A 17,785-nucleotide genomic window follows, 5' to 3' on the forward strand; every position below is an offset into this window, starting at 1 on the left:
AACAAGAAAACAAAGAAAAGAAAAAAAGAAAGGAAAAAACCACTCTATTGTGAGTTTATCTGGGGCAGGCACTGTATGTAGTTTTTTTGGGTTTTTAAAAATATTTATTTATTTATTTGGCTGTGCCGGCTGTGTGCAATCTTTAGTTGCAGCATGCGGGATTTATTTCCCTGACCAGGGATCGAATCCGGGCCCCCTGCATTGGGAGTGCAGAGTGTTAACCGCTGGACCACCAGGGAAGTCCCTATGTGTAGTTTTTATATTAAACAGTATTTCTCAGCTCATAAGATAATGTCTAGCCTTAATAAATGTGGAATTGAACTGACTATTTACAAAGGTAGTACTTAATTGATTAACTGCATGCTGAATGAGGCTCCCTGGGATAAAAGGGAAAAGAAAGCACCAACAGGATAGTACATTTGCTAAAATGTGTGAGAACAGCTCAATTAACCAAAGTCAGAGTAGGGGGCAGGAGATTTTTTTTATGTTCATAGCCTAGCTCTTCTAATGGAACTTTCTAACTATCTTAATCTGAGTATAAGCCTGTTTTCCTGGGAAGATACATGGCCACATCTATAGAAATGTAGACAGTAAATTCATTAGTGAGCAGACAGACTGTTTATTTTTACTATTAAATGACATGTTTTATTTTGAATGTAGAACTGATCTGTTGGTCTGGGACAGACTACGTTAGGGAAATGACTAACACTTACTTACTAGAAAATGTAAAACAAGGCTTTTGTATGTTTAAACACCATGGAAAAAACAAGCAAACTTTGAAATCAGTGTTTGCTAAATTTGGATGGAATGAATTTTTTTAAAAGTGCTTTAATTAGGTAAATGTATGATGCCAAGAAAGCTGGAACTTACAGTTTCTCAATTTGTTTCTTCACATTTCAGTATATTGGTGAAGAAGTCTTTCTGGCTTATCATGGAAATTCGGGGGAACTAGTTTGTGAGCATGTCTATCTTATTATGAACATAAACACTTCATCTTTTTGTTGGCCATCATACAAAATTATGTGCTTAATCCTAAATATTTATAGATGACTGGAACATAAACACAGTAGCTGTTACTCTGAAATTATGGTAACATAAACTGGCATTTAGTTCTACTGTTTTCACTTAGTCGAAGTAGGAGCCAGTGCTTGGGCTAAAGGAAATATACTGCAAGGACTATTCAGAAAGTTCAGTTATGGTTCTCTTAATTTCTCAGCCATTTCAGCTGTAAAATAGGGATAAAATTATACCGTGGAGACTGTGTGAGGACCAGATGCAACTATATATGTTAAAGAACCTACAAATAATGCTTAATATACATGGTGGGTACTCAAAAAAAGGGAGGAACTAAACCTGAATTTGCAATTTAAACTATTTAGTAGCACACGCAAATCTATGTCAAAAAGCATTTTGTTTGGGAAAAAAAATTCCAAAATATTTTAAGCTGTGATATATGCTGAATAAATCTTATAAATGCTTAATTTTATTTATTTTTACCCTCTCATTATTCTAACAGTTTAGCTCATACTTACATACTATTTTTATTCATGATTTATACCATAATTCTTACTTTATTTATTTAACCCTGGATATTATCATTTTAACATGGGAAAATTTACGTAAACATCTCACTGTCAATTGGGGTGGTCCCTGCTTCAATAAACGGTAAGGTGTGTGACACTGCTAATTATTTTCTCTAGGTTTACTAATGTATTATAATTTAGCTCAAAGTCATATAGTAATCAGTGACAAAGTGAATTGGTCTTTTAAGAAAAGATAAAAATGTCTTCTAAGATATTTATGTCTCATCTCTTCCATGTCAAATACTAAGTCATTTTGCTTCGAATATAAAAATGGTTTATGTTCTCAAAGAATGCCCTCGGTGGTATAAATAAATTACCTTTCACATTTAACTAAAGTGCTGTGTCTGGGAATCTGAAGATCTGGGCTCTGGTTACAGCTCCATTAGTAGCTGGGTTGGATCAGCCATTTGCCTCCTTCAACCTGTTTTCTTACCTGTATCATGTAGCTGTTGTGCTAAACTGTCACTAAGTTTTCTTTCAGTTCTGAGATTCTCTATGATCTACATATGTCCTGCTTCCCAGAAAGATTATTAGCTCTCTGAAGGCATAAATCACATCTTAGAGTTCTTTTGAAATTTGTACATTACTTAGCATAGTGCTATGCACTGAATATCTGTAAATCTGAACTGCAATTATATGACACTATAAAACAAATATGGAACAAGACTATTATATCTTATAGTGTAAAACTAAGCAATTATTGCAAAGTAACCATTATTTAACATTTACAGTGGGGTCCTATCTTACATTTCAGGCAAGCAAATGCTTCCTTTACCTGCTCTAGGTAGTAGGAAACTGGGAGGAATGACTAAATAGGATAGTTTCTATATGAAATATTTTGTCCTCTTATCTCCGTAAACCATCAAAATACTCCTGAGTTCTAGACTTACTCTTTATACACTGTCATACGCCAGTGTGGTAAGCAGCCTCAATATGATCCTCAATGATCCCCACTTCCTGGTATTCACACCCTTTCGTAGTTCCCTGCTACAATGAACCAGGGTCAGTCTATGTAACTAGCAGCATGCAGCAGAACTGATGGCATGTCACCTCCATGATTAAGTTTAAAAGACTGACTGCTCTCTTGGGAGCTCTCTCACTTGCCCACTTTCTCACTTTCTCACTCTCATGCATAACTTACTTGGAGGGAAGCCCCAGGGAGAGGCCCACATAGAGAAGCTGCAGCCTCCTACCAACAGTGAGTGAGCTCGGAAGCAGAGATCCTTCAGCCCCAGGCAAGTCTTCATCTCCACCAGCAGTTTGATTGCAACCTCAGGAGAGACCTGGAGCCAGAACCACCCTGCTCCCAGATTCCTGACCTTCAGAAACTGTGTGAAATAATCAATGTCTGTTTTTTCAGACTGCTAGGTTTGCAGGTTCTACCTACCTACCTACCTATCTATCTATCTATCTATCTGGCATCCTTTTTTTATATGAAGTACTCATCACTTACTTCTTACCTAGATGATTATAACTTCCTAACTGTCGTCCCTGTAAAAGCATCAGCCCCTCTAATTCATCCTTTCCACGGCTGTAAGGGAAATATTTGAAACATGAGTCTATTTGTGCCTCTCCACTGCTCAAAAAATTTTAGTAGCTCCCTATTATTGTTAGGATATTCAAAACTCCATACCATGTCATGCAAGGCCTTCACAAACTGGCTTCTGCCGTCCCCTCTAGCTTCTTCTACACCTCAGTTCCTGTGTTCTTTAATCCTACTTCAATCCCCCAAGTTGGCTAAGTATTTTCCTTTTTCTGATACCACTATTAATACTGTTCCCTCTGCCTAGAATATCTCATCCACTTGGCCAATCCTACTTATCCTTCAAGACCCAGCAAGTATCACTCTGTGTGTGTGTATTTATTTAATTAATTATATTTTTTTCTCGGATACTCTATACAAGTGCCTGGCTTGTGTATATGCTTTATATATTTAATTCAATTTGACAAAAAAAATTTGAGCACCTACTATGTGTTAGGCACTTATTTTTGTAAGGCATTAGGAATAACAAAAAATATTAAAACAAACAAGGTTCCTAACCTTAAGGGAGACTACAATTTAGCAGGGAAGTTAGACAATGAACAACTGATTACAAATGATATGAATGTTACAAAAATAAGGGAGTTCAGAGTTTTCTGGGCAGATAAGGTGGGGGAGGGGCCCCAAACTTATTCTATGGTTTTAGGAGAGCATTTCCTAAATGTCTGCTGAGTAGGCGATTTAAGAAAAAACTCTATCCAAAAGATGTTAAATCAGGATAAAAACACAGTCCTAAACTTAGGCCAAAAATCAAAATCAGCAAGCAAAATGGAGACATGACTTGGTAGTAATATATGTGAAAAGAGTCATGAACTATATTTGACAGAAAGCACAATGCCTGATGTAACTGGAAAAAAACACTGTGGTTTCACAAATAGAAATATACTATACAAATCTTACTCAACATACAATGAAGCTGCATTCCAATAAACCCATTGTAAATTGAAATATAAGTCAAAAATGCATTTAATACACTTAATCTACTAAACATCACAGTTTAGCCTAGTTTACCTTAAATGTGCTTACAACACTTACATTAGCCTACAGTTGGGCAAAATCATCTGACACAAAGCCTATTTTATAATAAAGTGTTGAATATCTCATGTAATTTATTGACTACTGTACTGAAAGTGAAAAACAGAATGGCTGTATGGGTACAGAATGGCTGTAAGTGTGTCAGTTGTTTACCCTCATGATCACGTGGTTGGCTGGGAGCTGCTGCTGCCCAGCATCACAAGAGTATTACATCACCAATATCACTAGGCTGGGGGAAAAATCAAAATTCAAAATCTGAAGTATGATTTCTACTGAACGCATATCACTTTTGTACCATCTTGAAGTCAAAAAATCGTGAAGTCGCACATTTGTAAACGGGGGAGCGTCTGTATAGAATCTGGAGATACTCCATTATGCTCAGCATTCACAGTCTCTTTAAAAGAGGTGGGAAAAGCAGAGCCCATTCAGAGGAGAATGACCAGAATGGAGCACCTTGAACCCAGGTCACAAGAATAGCTTCTGAAAACTGGAAGGCCTTGGTATGTGAGGACTCAGAGGGTACACAGTGTATAAATAGCTACAGGTCTGTCATGTAGAAGAAATAGTTTATATTTAATCCTGTAGATTTATGGGTAGAGTAAGGAAGAGACAGAAAAGAAACAATTCGCAAACTGCCAGGGCTATTTAAAGCAGGTAGTCTTCATCCCAGGAGGTGACTGCTTCTAAACTTGTTGGCCACTGAGCAAAGCGCTGCAAAAGGGAATCCAAACACTGGAAGGGAGTTAGCATGTATGACTTTGTACTAAAGCCTTTTAAACCCTGATATTTTATGGCTTGAATACATGAATATTAATGTGTCTTTCTTTGTGCTAATCTATACTGTAGTGATGCCAAGTAGATCACATTTCCCACAAGGTTCTGTCCTACATAGTAAGCAGAATGAGAACAAAGAGATGGGCTTTAGATATCCTCAAAGAGTCTATCTATATGGCTTTCCTAACAACTCTGCTCCTAGCAACGAACTATTTTATAGTTCATCTGTCTCATTATTTAATCTAAATCTTATGTTTAAGGCATGCATTTGTTTCTATAAAATCTGTAATAAATCTGGAGGAAAATATCTCTATGGATATCTGGTTGAGTTCAAAGGCTACTCTTGCCTGACATACTCAAGATCCCCAAAGCAAAAGTTCTCTCTAATTAACTCTAATATCTGTATCCGTATTTTCAATTTCAACATCTGGATTCAGAAAAATGAAATACAGATTTCTTCAGACTCTCTAACCTTTATTTGCAAAAGCCCCAAAGGAGGAGTATTTCCCAGTGTGAACAAAAATTACAATGTCTTTGACATGTATATCCCTGAGATGATGCTGGCCTATCACCCTGTCCTCAGCTTATGTCTTAAATATCAAAGAATTTACCATGCAAATGCTAAAAGAACAGTGCAACGCTCCATAGAAAGTTATGATACCTAGTGTTTCCAACTGGTATCCTTGCAAAAGAGAACACACAGAGGAGTTGAACCTGTGCTTGTTAAGCAGGTCTTCTGAAAAACAGAAACTTGAGATTACGTGAAATGGCTCAATCTTCTGACACACTTACAAGGTTCTTAATTTTCCAGTAATTTTCCAGATAAATCCATTCTGAGTTCAATATGTGTAAATAAGAAATATTTCAGATTTTGGACAGTCAGTAGGAGGTTCAAACCAATTTTTTTGGCTAAATAGATGCTGATCTGTAGTTTTTATTAGTTGAAAGCGAAACCATCTGTTTGAGTAGAAACAGATTTTTGTCTCAAGGGAGAAAGAGTGAAAGTGATCTCACTGAAGCTAACAGGACTCTGCAGGTCAGTTAGGTACAGTGGGCTTGGCAATAAGCTCCTCTGGGTCAAGGAAGTCCTAATATCCTAGAGGATGCAGTGCAAACTGGTCTAATTTACACCTCTGCAGTCTTGTGAAAGCGCCAATAGATTAAATGGTTGATTAGTAAATTACATACAAAAAAGACAAACTACTCATGGAAAAAAATTACCTGTACAACTGCCAATAAATCATCAAAATAATAATCATTTTTCACAAAGTGATAAGTATTCCAAGTACATAAAGGCAGATATACCATTAATCATGGTTTTCTTCTATTTAAAAAATCTATTTTCAGATTTACTTTGTAGAAGAGGGTTCAGAAGAGGCTATACTAAGTAGGAATAACCTAATGGTTTGGAAGGAGTTAAAAACAGATACCTTGATGACTTCAAGAAGTAAGAGGGAAATAAAGCCAACCAGAGGAAATGAGGGTGGCAAGAAACAGCAACAGGACAGCTACTTCAAGATCATGGAATCAGCTTGTACTTCTCTCTCCTTCAGTTGCCAAGCACTGTAGATTTTTCCTTTACATTTCTTTGGACATTTTCTTTTCTTTCCATTCCAGGCCTTTAATGACCTCACCCCAAGATTGCTGCAATGTCTCCTAGCTCATCTTCTCTGAAGCTTCAATTTACCCTCCCCTTCTTCCTAGCTCAGCTTCCCTCTTATTTTTTTTTTCTATTTACAGACCTCAGCCAGACCAACAGTCTCTTAATAGAGCTTTTATAGTGTTTTCTTAAAATTCGATAAAGTCACTTCCTTAACTCATTAATGACCTAAATCATATAACTGTATCCCATGTAATAAACACTTATTCCTCATCTCTCCTCAACATGAATCCTCTCTTTACTGTATCCTCCTAGACACCTTGCTCAATCCCAACACAGCACATGATGGAGTGCTGCAGCAAGCAGCAGATGCTAGTTTGTCCACAATATCCATTATTTCCATACTAAGCGAAGTCCACATATTTTTCAGATCACAATGTGCCTAGTTAAAACATTACACTTCTGAGCCTCCCTTGAAGCTAGGCATAAGAATGTGACACAGTTTATATCCAATGAGACATAAAGTCTGCTAGAAATTTATAGACATAAAATCTGCTAGAAAAAAGGTACCAAATTATGTTAGTCACCAAGAGTTTACCATCTATCATATGCCTCTAATTGTTGATCCTATACCATAGGCATTGAGATTTATAACCACCCAGTACCTAATTGATCTCTCTTTTAAAAAATCAATCAGCATATTGTTTATGGTTTAGAACTGATCTAAGTCATCACTGTTGGTCTAGATCCACTTGGTAACTTAGCATCAGTGGATGCTATGAGCTAAAAAGGGACCTAAGGAATTGAGCCAAATTTTACCCAAATTCTAAAGACAACTGGAGTCATACTCTGTCTACCTTAGGTGACTGTCTTCTCACTAGAAAACTGCCAACTCAATCTGTGGCTCAAAAGGTAAAGTTAGGTCTTTACAAAGGTATTGCTTATCATAGTATAGTAAATGTTATTTAATGCTCATCATTTTCCTTGTCAGTTATTACTGTATAATACAGAATTAACAGATCTCTGTATATATTTTGAGAGAAAAAACTTCTTTTTTTTTCAGGTGAATAGTGTGATTTCTCTCCCTTCCTTAGTAGAAATTCTCAGTATGGGAATTTTACTAGTGGTTTTAATAGTGAGTCAAAAGCGAGAGAACAATTTGATAATGCATTTTAAAAAAATTGAAACATGGTTTCAAGAGACGACTCCATTTACTCAATTAGATACAATTACACAACACTGAAATGGAATGAACTGCAGTGAAAATGCAAAATTGTTAATATATCTAAAAAAATAAATAGCCTGTAGGCCTTTAAGGAGAAATGAATATATAAGAAGAAAAGGCACAACTTTCAGGCACAACTCTCTTGGGCAACCAGCCTGCTTGAGCAGAACAAGTCTAAAATAGGACAGTTTCCAAATATACTTTCTTTGGGATAGCACTTCTATGAAAGTGATTATCAAAAGCAGTTGTATCAACAGTCTCATTATTAAAACCAATCCATTTATTTGGTTGGTTTGCTTCCTGCCCTTCTGTTATACCCTCTCCAACTAAAAAGATGTTTCATTGTTAGTGACGTCTCCTAGATTTTCTTTACGTGGAAATTATTTTGAGATTAAATATAATTACAGTTTAGCCTTGTAGTCATAACTTCACCTACTCGGACCCTTAATAATGATAGGGTAGAAGTAGAGTTGCAGTTTTATTTTTATTACTCACCTACAACATTAACTTAGCTACATGGCATACAGAGGGAAGGAGAACAGTAAAACCAAATCAACAAAAGCATTGGTCAAACTGTGAAACGTATCTGCTAACAGCTGTGTTCATTCCCTGATAAAAGATATCTACCAAGTAGCTACCATTAAAAAAATTCTTCTTTCTTCTACGTTCTATTTTGTTGAATTACTTATCAAGAGTGAAAGAAAGGTGGGGATACCCCTGGTGGCACAGTGGTTAAGAATCCACCTGCCAGTGCAGGGGACACGGGTTCGAGCCCTGGTCCGGGAAGATCCCACATGCCGCGGAGCAACTAAGCCCGTGCGCCACTACTGAGCCTGTGCTCTAGAGCCCACAAGCCACAACTACTGAGCCCACGTGCCACAACTACTGAAGCCCGCGTGCCTAGAGCCCGTGCCCCGCAACAAGAAAAGCCACCACAATGAGGAGCCCACGCACCTCAATGAAGAGTAGCCCCCGCTCGCCGCAACTAGAGAAAGCCCGCGCGCAGCAACAAAGACCCAACGTAACCGTTAATTAATTAATTAATTTTTATAAAGAGAATCAAAAAAGAAAAAAAGAGTGAAAGAAAGGAAATGAGCAGATTTACTATGAGTGGAAATAATTTAAAAGCAGGAAATGTTGACTTACGGTATACAAGGAGACCTTCCAGAATCCTTTTCAAAAAAATAGCAATAGCTTTTAATTCATCACCAACTGCTCTGCCATCCATCTGCAATCATTTTTTTAAAAGCTTTTTTAAAGTATACCTAGAATTTCATTTTACTTCAATAATCTTCAGTGTGAAGACTTCCTCAAAGGAAGACTTTCTTTCTTACAGCTTCAGTAACCTGTTTTCAACTCTCTTATGAGACAAAGGAAATTAAATAATAAAGATAATTCAAAATGAAGAGTAATAAACTACAAAAATTAAATATGGCATGGAGAACACAGAATGATGTGACTAGTATTTTCTAAATGGCATTAATTTCACACCCATATCCTACTCTCTTTAGCTATTTCTTTATATAGACTTTTTTCCACAGCTCAGAACCACAAAGTAGTATCATTATACATTATAGTTTAAGTCCAGCCATTGACCTGGCAATCTAATTTACTTTGCTAAAATTGGAAAATCAAATTCCTCTTCCCAAATATCCCTATCCAGGATACTACAAAATCCAGTTGCTCAATAAAATCTGACTTTATGTCCTCTACACCCTCTCCAAAATTCTGCAGGCTCCACTTAAGTCAGAGAGAGGGATCAAACCCACAACTCATTTTTTCTTTCCAAGTTACACGTAACTTTTGAATTCAGAAATGGCAGAAAATATATTTTATTCAACTTCCTCAAGTCCTCATATTACTCAGGATGAAAAACTTTGATACTAGGGATGTCCTCACAATGACTTTGCTCAAATAAACAGATGCTCAAACGTTTTTGAGCCCATGTAACTTATACTCTTCAGATTATAAATGATATAATTATATTACAGCTTGTCAAATTCATCACCTAATAAGTCAAAGGAATCTATCTCTGAATCTTGGAGAGTTCTACAGTTGAGTTTTTCACATGTGTTTTCCTTTGTAGAACAATTGTTAAAAGGAGGTTAATAATTTCAATTCACTCTTTACTGTGAATTCCAAATTTTTAAAATAATGTGGCAGAAAGGTAACCTAGTACATATTTTAATTATTTTATATTTGAAAAGATTAGACTAAACTGTGCTTGCCAACTGTTTTTAATCAAAGAGTTAAAATAGTAAAGTCTTTCAAGTGACCACAAAGTAATGACCAAATAACATTTACCTCGCTTATTCTGTCATTCAACAAACATGTGCCTATCAAATCCAAAACATTATATTACATTGAATTATACTGCTCTCAATAAATGCGCTTAACCTTTATACTACAGGCACAAAGTGGTATAAAAGTCTATCTGAAATTCTGGAATCCAAATATTTTTAATATTTGCACATTCGTCTTTAGTATTGATTTCATTAACAATATAATGATTGATCAAAATATATTTTATACAATGTATTTAGATCCTGGCTCTCCATTATGTAGTAGTTGAATAAATGGTATGACTTACTTTCATAAGCTTTAACATCTTCATCTATAAAATGAAGATAATACTTAGCTGGCAGCTGAGCATTACATAAAGTAACAGAGGTGAACATCCTGCAGTGTTTCCTGTGCCAGACACTGCTCTAGGTGCTGAGGTTATGGTCATAAGTGCAAACATAAGAAACAACATTCCTGTCCTCACAGAGGAGGAGGAGCTGGCTAAGCTGACCGAGAAGGAGATACAGGAGGAAAACTAGACAAGCTGTGGTATCATAAAAGCCTACAAAATAAAGTGTTTCAAAAGAGGGAATATCAAAAAGGAACTTGAGGTGACTGACTGCGAAGGGGCACAAAGGAACTTTCTGAAGTAGTGAAAATGTTGATATCATGATTAAAGTGGTGGTTTCACAACTGTTTCCATTTGTCAAAACTCATTAAACTGTACACATAAAATTGGTGATTTTGATTGTGTGTACATTATACCTCAATAAATCTGATTTCTAAAAAAATGTATGTCATGCAAAACAATTCTAAAAAGGGCAGAAGAGCTGTTCTAGATGAAAGGAGACTAAAGAGGTGTGACAAGTAGATGCCATGTATGACCTTGGACTGGATTCTGAATCCCTCCCCCCAAAAGCTATAAAGAATATTTGGGGGCAAATGTGGAAATTTGAATATGGATACTATATTAAACTCTATTGTATCAGTGTTAAACTTTGGTGTGGTCATTTTATTGTGCTTACACAGGAGAACATCCTTTTTTTAGGAGATGCATATTCAAGTATTTACGGGTGAAGTGTTAAAATGTCTGCAACTAACTCTCAAATGGTTCAGAAAAAAACACATGTGATTGTAAACAGATAAATAGATAAAAATGGAGCAAATGCGGAAAAATGTCAACAATTGGTGAAATCTCGGTAAAGGTTCTCCATATACTCACTGTACTCATCTTTCAACTTTTCTGTAGATTTGAAGTTTTTAAAAATAAAAATTGGAGGACTGAAAACAAGAGGGAATAGTCAACCATGTCAAATACTGTTAAGAGGTCAGGTAAGATGAGAATGAAGACATGACCTTTGGCTTTGGCAAGATACTGGTCATTGGTGGCCCTTTTGCAGCAAGAGCATTTCAGTAGGGGCAAAAGCTAGGTAAGAGTGGGCAGAGGAGAGAATGGGAGATAAGCAAATGGAGGCAACGAGTGCAGGTAACTCTTTCAAGAGCTTTGCTATGAAGGGGAGCAGAGAAACAGAACGTGGAATTAAGAAAGTCTCCCTACACCAAAAGGAATACTAAGACATTTTGTACGTTGATGGGGATGATCCAGTAGCGAAGAAACTGATCATTCAGGATAGAAAGACTAAAAATGCGGGAGCAAAGTCTTTGAAACTGAGAAGGACTGGAATGCACAATCCAAAAGGAAGGAGTCACCTTAGATAAGGGTGATGATGATGACAATGACAAAGGTGGTAACAGTGACTAACCTAACAGCTAGGCACTATTTAAAGCATTTTTGCTCATTTAATTCGCACACAAATCTAAGAGGAAGGTATTAGTAATATCTCCTTTTACAGGAAGCCAAGTACAGAAAAGTTAATTAACTTGCCCAACTATACTTATCCAATAAGTAGCAAAGTTGGGATTTAGAACTCCATGGAAGATACTTTTCTCCCAGTGCAATAAGAAGGAAGGCAGAGTTTGTGGGTGTAGATGCAGCTGGTACCAGAAAGATAAAGTAGCTCTTATACAATCACATCTATTTTCTCAATGTAGCATTTGGGTGAGTTCATCAGCTGAGGGGGTGAGGAGAGGGGATGTTGGATATTTGAGAAGAGAAGGTGAGAAATTCTTGTTTCAGATGGAAGGCAAGTGAATTTACTAGCAATGACAAGAGGTTGGTTTTTTTTTAGCATCTTTATCGGAGTATAATTGCTTTACAATGTTGTGTTAGTTTCTGCTTTATAACAAAGTGAATCAGTTATACATATGTTCCCATATCTCCTCCCTCTTGCATCTCCCTCCCACCCTCCCTATGCCACCCCTCTAGGTGGTCACAAAGCACCGAGCTGATCTCCCTGTGCTATGCAGCTGCGTCCCACTAGCTATCTACTTTACATTTGATAGTGTATATATGTCCGTGCTACTTCTCTCACTTCGTCCCAGCTTACCCTTCCCCCTCCCCGCGTCCTCAAGTCCATTCTCTATGTCTGCGTCTTTATTCCTGACATGCAGTACTGAATGCCCCTTCGGAATTCACGGTCATAAATTTGAAGTGAATCTACTTGTCCTGACTGGATGATATTTTGTAGCAATTTTCAGCTGCTTGAGAGCAGGCATAAAGAGGATAGCTGGGCTTAACTAGGGTGGGATTTTTACAGGCAAGTGGGACCTAAGAAAAGAGGAGCCAGGAGGGTAGTTTGCAAGAGAGTGGTGATAGTATGGGACATGGAATGTAGGCTGAGTAAGGAGGGGTGTATGGCCATGATGGATGTAATGGACACAGAAAAAGTGGCAGGGTCAGCGGACTGGAGATCTGTGAGGTCAGAGATACCCAGCTGGAGTGTGGGTATTACAGTAGGAGAGTAAGTAAGAGTCAGAGGGAGATGCCTGAAGAGGAGATTACAAATGGAGTGCCATTACGGATGATGATACGGTCTAGAGTATGACTGTGTGGATGGGAGGCTGAGGTAGTGCAGAAATAAAAGGTGACTGGATCTAAAGAGGCCAGAGTGCTGGATGAGTCCTCTGTGTGGATGCTGAAGTTTTACAAAGAGCTGACAAAAGCAGTGGTGGAGAGTCATCAGTGAAGGTGGGATAGAAGACAGCAACAAAGAAGGGTAGGAGGAGTGTTGTAAACTTGAAAGATGTTAGGAAGACCGAAGAAAAAAGGAGAGGTCATTTGGAAGTTGTAGTGGGGAGCAAAGATACTACCCACCCCATCTGCAGGCTCAGAGGTATATGAGGTGGGGAGGAAAAATCAAGCTCTAATTTGAGAAGTAGCCCCAGTTAGAGCAAGAAGGTGAAGAGATGGTTCAGAAAAGAGGCTGAGGATGCAGCACAGGACTGAACACATGGTATATATTCAATCAGTATTTCCTGAATTTGAACCTTAAATTTTCTAATAGTATACTATATCCTAAAAAGGAAAACAAAACTTATTTACAAAGAAACCCAAACAAGATTAAAAAGGAAATGATCCTTTAATTATTGTATTTTTCAAATCCATGAAAAGGCTCATTTTCAAAAATTAGTCCCCTGGCCAAGAAAATCAGAATCAAACAGCATCTTATTGTTCTTGGCTTAATACAAACGGATAGTTCAGTGTTATGCAAGAGAATGCCTGGTTTTATTTTATAAGAATCTGAGATCAGAACAACAAAGTTAAGTGAATTCTGCCTTGTTGAAGCTTAGACAATAGCCTTTCTGAGCATAAGCTGACCAGAAGTTAAATCTATTACGGTTCAAGCAGAGAAACCTAGGTACCTATGGAATAAGATTAATAATACTCCCTAAGTATATTCTTTGGAGTATAATATAGTACACTTTGAAATATACTGTTCCACTTGAAGTTGTAATATGATTGCTCCATGAACGCTTCAGAGGTACGCCTTTATTGAAGGAAGATAAGTTCGTCTCAATGTTATAGTTTGTTTCTTTAAAAAATTTGTTGTCTTTGTAAGACTAAGAAAATGTCATAATTCTTTTATGCTTTAACAAAAAAAAGTTTTATTTTGTGTCTATAACGTTGCCTCCTAAGCATTTCTAATAAGCTGTCTATATACAGCTAACTGAAATTCTATAGTCCTCTATGGTCTTAATATGTACAACGAATATCTAATACTTTTTCTCTAAGACTAAATTTTATTGGAGTTTATGTAGAATCCCAGTGTTTTGTTTTATAACTGTATTTGGTGGCTTAATCATGATCATCAGTCAGAATGTGGATTGGTTCAACTGCAGGTTAAAGGGCTTTTCATTTTCGTCTTACTCATTAAACTATAAGGTTCCCATTACTAGACAGAAAATTTACCAGTAGTTCTATTACACCAGATAAATGGACTTGAGAAGGATAGCCAATTCTCCTAGTTTCATTAGAGCCTAATATGACGTGTCAGAGGAAGTAATCAGCCAGCAATATACACTGTGCTCATTTAGGACACACAGCTGGTATTGGGAGTGAGCGATTTCTCTTTTCCATGAAGAACCCAGCTGGAAGTAATCTCTTCTTTACTAAATTTCTTTCGTACTTCCTTTATTCCTTATGGGACGTTCTCTTTGGGATACAGTGATTTCTGTGCTCGTCTTACTTTTCCTCCTAGACTCTAAGCAAGTACGCTATGCCTTAACATCTTTGGATACTCTCAAAGTATTAATGGTATTATTTGTATTTTATCTAATACCCAGAACTAGTGGGGGAACAAAATGCAATAGTAATAGTATCAATATCAAATTCATCAGTATTACGGATTAAATATAAATAGGCTTCTTAGGTTTGGTCTGGGAATCATATCACCATTTATGTGATACAGGAAACTGCTTTGAGTTCCAACAACCTAACTCACAAATTCACTCTCAGAACACAGCAGGGACTTCTTATCCATCATGTATTACCAGAAAGGCCCCAGACAACAAGTGTATAGATCAGTAAAGATGTTAACTTTTCCAATTTTGTAAATAAAAGAGAATGATTTTTTCTTTTAAAAATATAGTAATTTAAAAAGCAACTTTAAATTAAATCATTTACTTTTTAAAAGAGCACAAGAATTTAAAAATGATATTTTGTGAAAACAGTGGGAAAATGTTTCAGAATTAATGCATGGACATATAACTAACCAACTGAACATTTTGTGTCTTTTAGTTAATCCAGAGAATCTAGGTTAAACAAAGCAACTGCATGTCGTTCATAAACCAAAATTTCAACTTACCATTTATGTTTATTGCTGGTAATACAATTGACATCTTTGGTCTTGTAGTCTTGTTATGGGTGGTAGCTGGTAGCAGCAGGTGATCCTAAGATGAACAAAGAACAAGTTGTTACTCATAATAATTGGCTTAGTCCTATAACAAGTCAAATTCAGAGTTCTTAGGATGTCAACATTTCATCGCAATCATAAAAAAATGACAGTTTTTATTTGAACCTGGCTTTGGGGGTAATTAACTACAAACCATTTTACGATTCATTCATTCATAACGCAATAAACATTATGAATTACTGAATGACTATCATTACCAGGTACTACGTATCAATAGTATTCTTAGAATATTCCTAGGTTCTGATAACATATATGCTGCAGTATACTATAAAGAGTATTGGTCAAGCAGTCAGAACAGAGGGATTTTAATTCTAGCTCTGCCGCTGAATAGCTGTATGATCTTGGTCTGTTTCCAGTCCTGTAAAATGAGGAGGCTACACTAGATAATGTCACAAGACACTGAAGTTATCTAATAGAGTCATTTTCAAACTTCTTTTTTAAAGAAGAGGAACGTTCCCCTCACCCCCAAAAAAGAATTCTGACCCCAAGTTACTGATACATAAAAGAGATTCTCACTGAAGCAAGGCCAAGGCCGAGAGCCTTGCCTGCTTAGCCTCCTCTTCTTCCTTTGAAGCAGCCAGTGTTAGACTTTTCTTTTGGTAAGCAACAGGTATATACTGAAGAAGATACATAGCTCTTGCCCTTAAGAACTATACAGCGTAGTGGAAGGGTTAAAAAAATTACAAGTGCATGTCTAGCATAACTATATAATTCTAAATGTGATATTGCCAATCTTTGATCATCTATAAATGACCCAGGGCATCTGAGGTTTCTAGTTTCCAACCACACAAATACTGCAATAAGAATGAGCCAAGAAGAGTTTGGCATCAAAAACAGGGTAGTATGAGTGTTTTGGAAAAGATAAACACATCTGTAGGTATTCCAACGCTGATTATAAATGACTTAATGACTTTGATATTAACTACTGTTTTCAATAACTCCTCTTTTTCCTAGCAAAAACATGGGAATTGTCACAGCAAAAAGGAAAAAAAGAAAAAAGTATATATATATAAATGTTTCCATTTAAGGGAGCATGATTAAACTGAGATAAAGCTGACACACAGTCTAACCCCTCTTGCTTTCTTTTCTTGTTCATTTCTCGTTCATTCAACAAACTTGCTATATGGAAGGACTCATCAAAAAGTAGGATTTGACATAGCTGAGAGTGATAAAAATTCAATGCAACTTAATTCAAAGTCAATGTGATTATGAAATATAAGTATCGACAAAGCTAAGAAAAAAATCTGTGAAAAACAAATTGAAATTAATGTACGTGAACAGAGCTGTACAGAAAACATCTGCAGTAACTGCTTGTGCTTTGTCTAATTCAAGGCAACATCTCCAAGAGAACATACGTGTTGTTTTAAAAAGAGGGGAAACGATGAGTGAAATTGTTCTTTTAGAATTCCAGCCTTGCAGCATGAGAGGTTTCTTTTTAAGTGCATTGTTAGACACAAAGATCACATGTTTCTGAGAGTAAGATAACATGATAGCCAAGACAAAACAAAACATGCTGATCTTCATGCCATGAAAATTATAAATGGCTAAACTCCTATAATTAAAATACTGCTTCAGGATCCCCAAAACTGAATGAGAAAACAAACCAACAAACTTACAGGCCCCAAATTAAGGCTACTGTAAAAATAAACACACTTAGATTCCATTGGTCATGGGTTAAGGTCAGGCTCAGACTTAAAGCTGAGTTTCCTGCTAAGATCTTACGATTTTCCAAACATAATGCCTCCTACTTTCTTCATTAAATTTCAAACGAAGCAGTTACTTTTGCAGCAGAAAACCAAAAATCACATTATTATTTGTGAAAAAGAAGAATCACATCTTGAATGCATAAAAACTATTACAGTTAACCTGCCTTACCTCTAATTATTAAAGGTTTGCAAAATGGGAGGAAAACCTATAATTTAAAGTGCTTGTTTACCAAGAGGCCTACAGGTTAGAACGGCAGGGAATCAAAGCTGGTATACTACAAACTCTAATTGTGCTTATTTTATATTAAAAAATAATTTGTACACACACATGCCTGGGACAGCATAGTTGTTTCATTTAACATTTACTTTCTCTTCCTCAAGTTAAATGTTTCTTGCCATAACAATGAATCATCAATCATTTTTTCTCTCCAACTATGTTCATTTCACTTTTTATGGCATTGTACTAATCCTAACAGTGACATCTCCAGAGAAAAGGAGCCAGTCAACAAGTATTTATTGACTTCGTACCATTCATTAAAAAAAATTTACCGAGCATAGTGACCTGCCACGTACTCAGCACTGTGCTACAGACGATAGTTTCTTTTAAAGAACATAAATTCAAGCTTTTATTTTGTTAGGGAAAGAATGCTAATTGTGGCAGGAACAGTCATTTGTGCTCAATATCTGCTTTCCCTTCTATAACATTAGAATAGAAATAGGACCTTCC

At 36.5% G+C, this 17,785-nt stretch overlaps 1 protein-coding gene across 2 annotated transcripts in view; it reads right to left on the reverse strand.

Moving 5' to 3' along the window:
* The window catches only part of ATF6 (activating transcription factor 6), a 220,448-nt gene that overhangs the window by 37,428 nt on the left and 165,235 nt on the right, over positions 1-17,785 (reverse strand). For both annotated transcript variants that reach the window (XM_060297221.1, XM_060297216.1), the window contains one exon: positions 15,245-15,329. In XM_060297221.1, the coding sequence (XP_060153204.1) occupies positions 15,245-15,329 (85 nt within the window). The remainder of the gene's footprint in view (positions 1-15,244; positions 15,330-17,785) is intronic.

Source organism: Globicephala melas, chromosome 1 (assembly GCF_963455315.2).
Source record: "Globicephala melas chromosome 1, mGloMel1.2, whole genome shotgun sequence".
In the NCBI taxonomy this organism is placed as follows: domain Eukaryota; kingdom Metazoa; phylum Chordata; class Mammalia; order Artiodactyla; family Delphinidae; genus Globicephala; species Globicephala melas.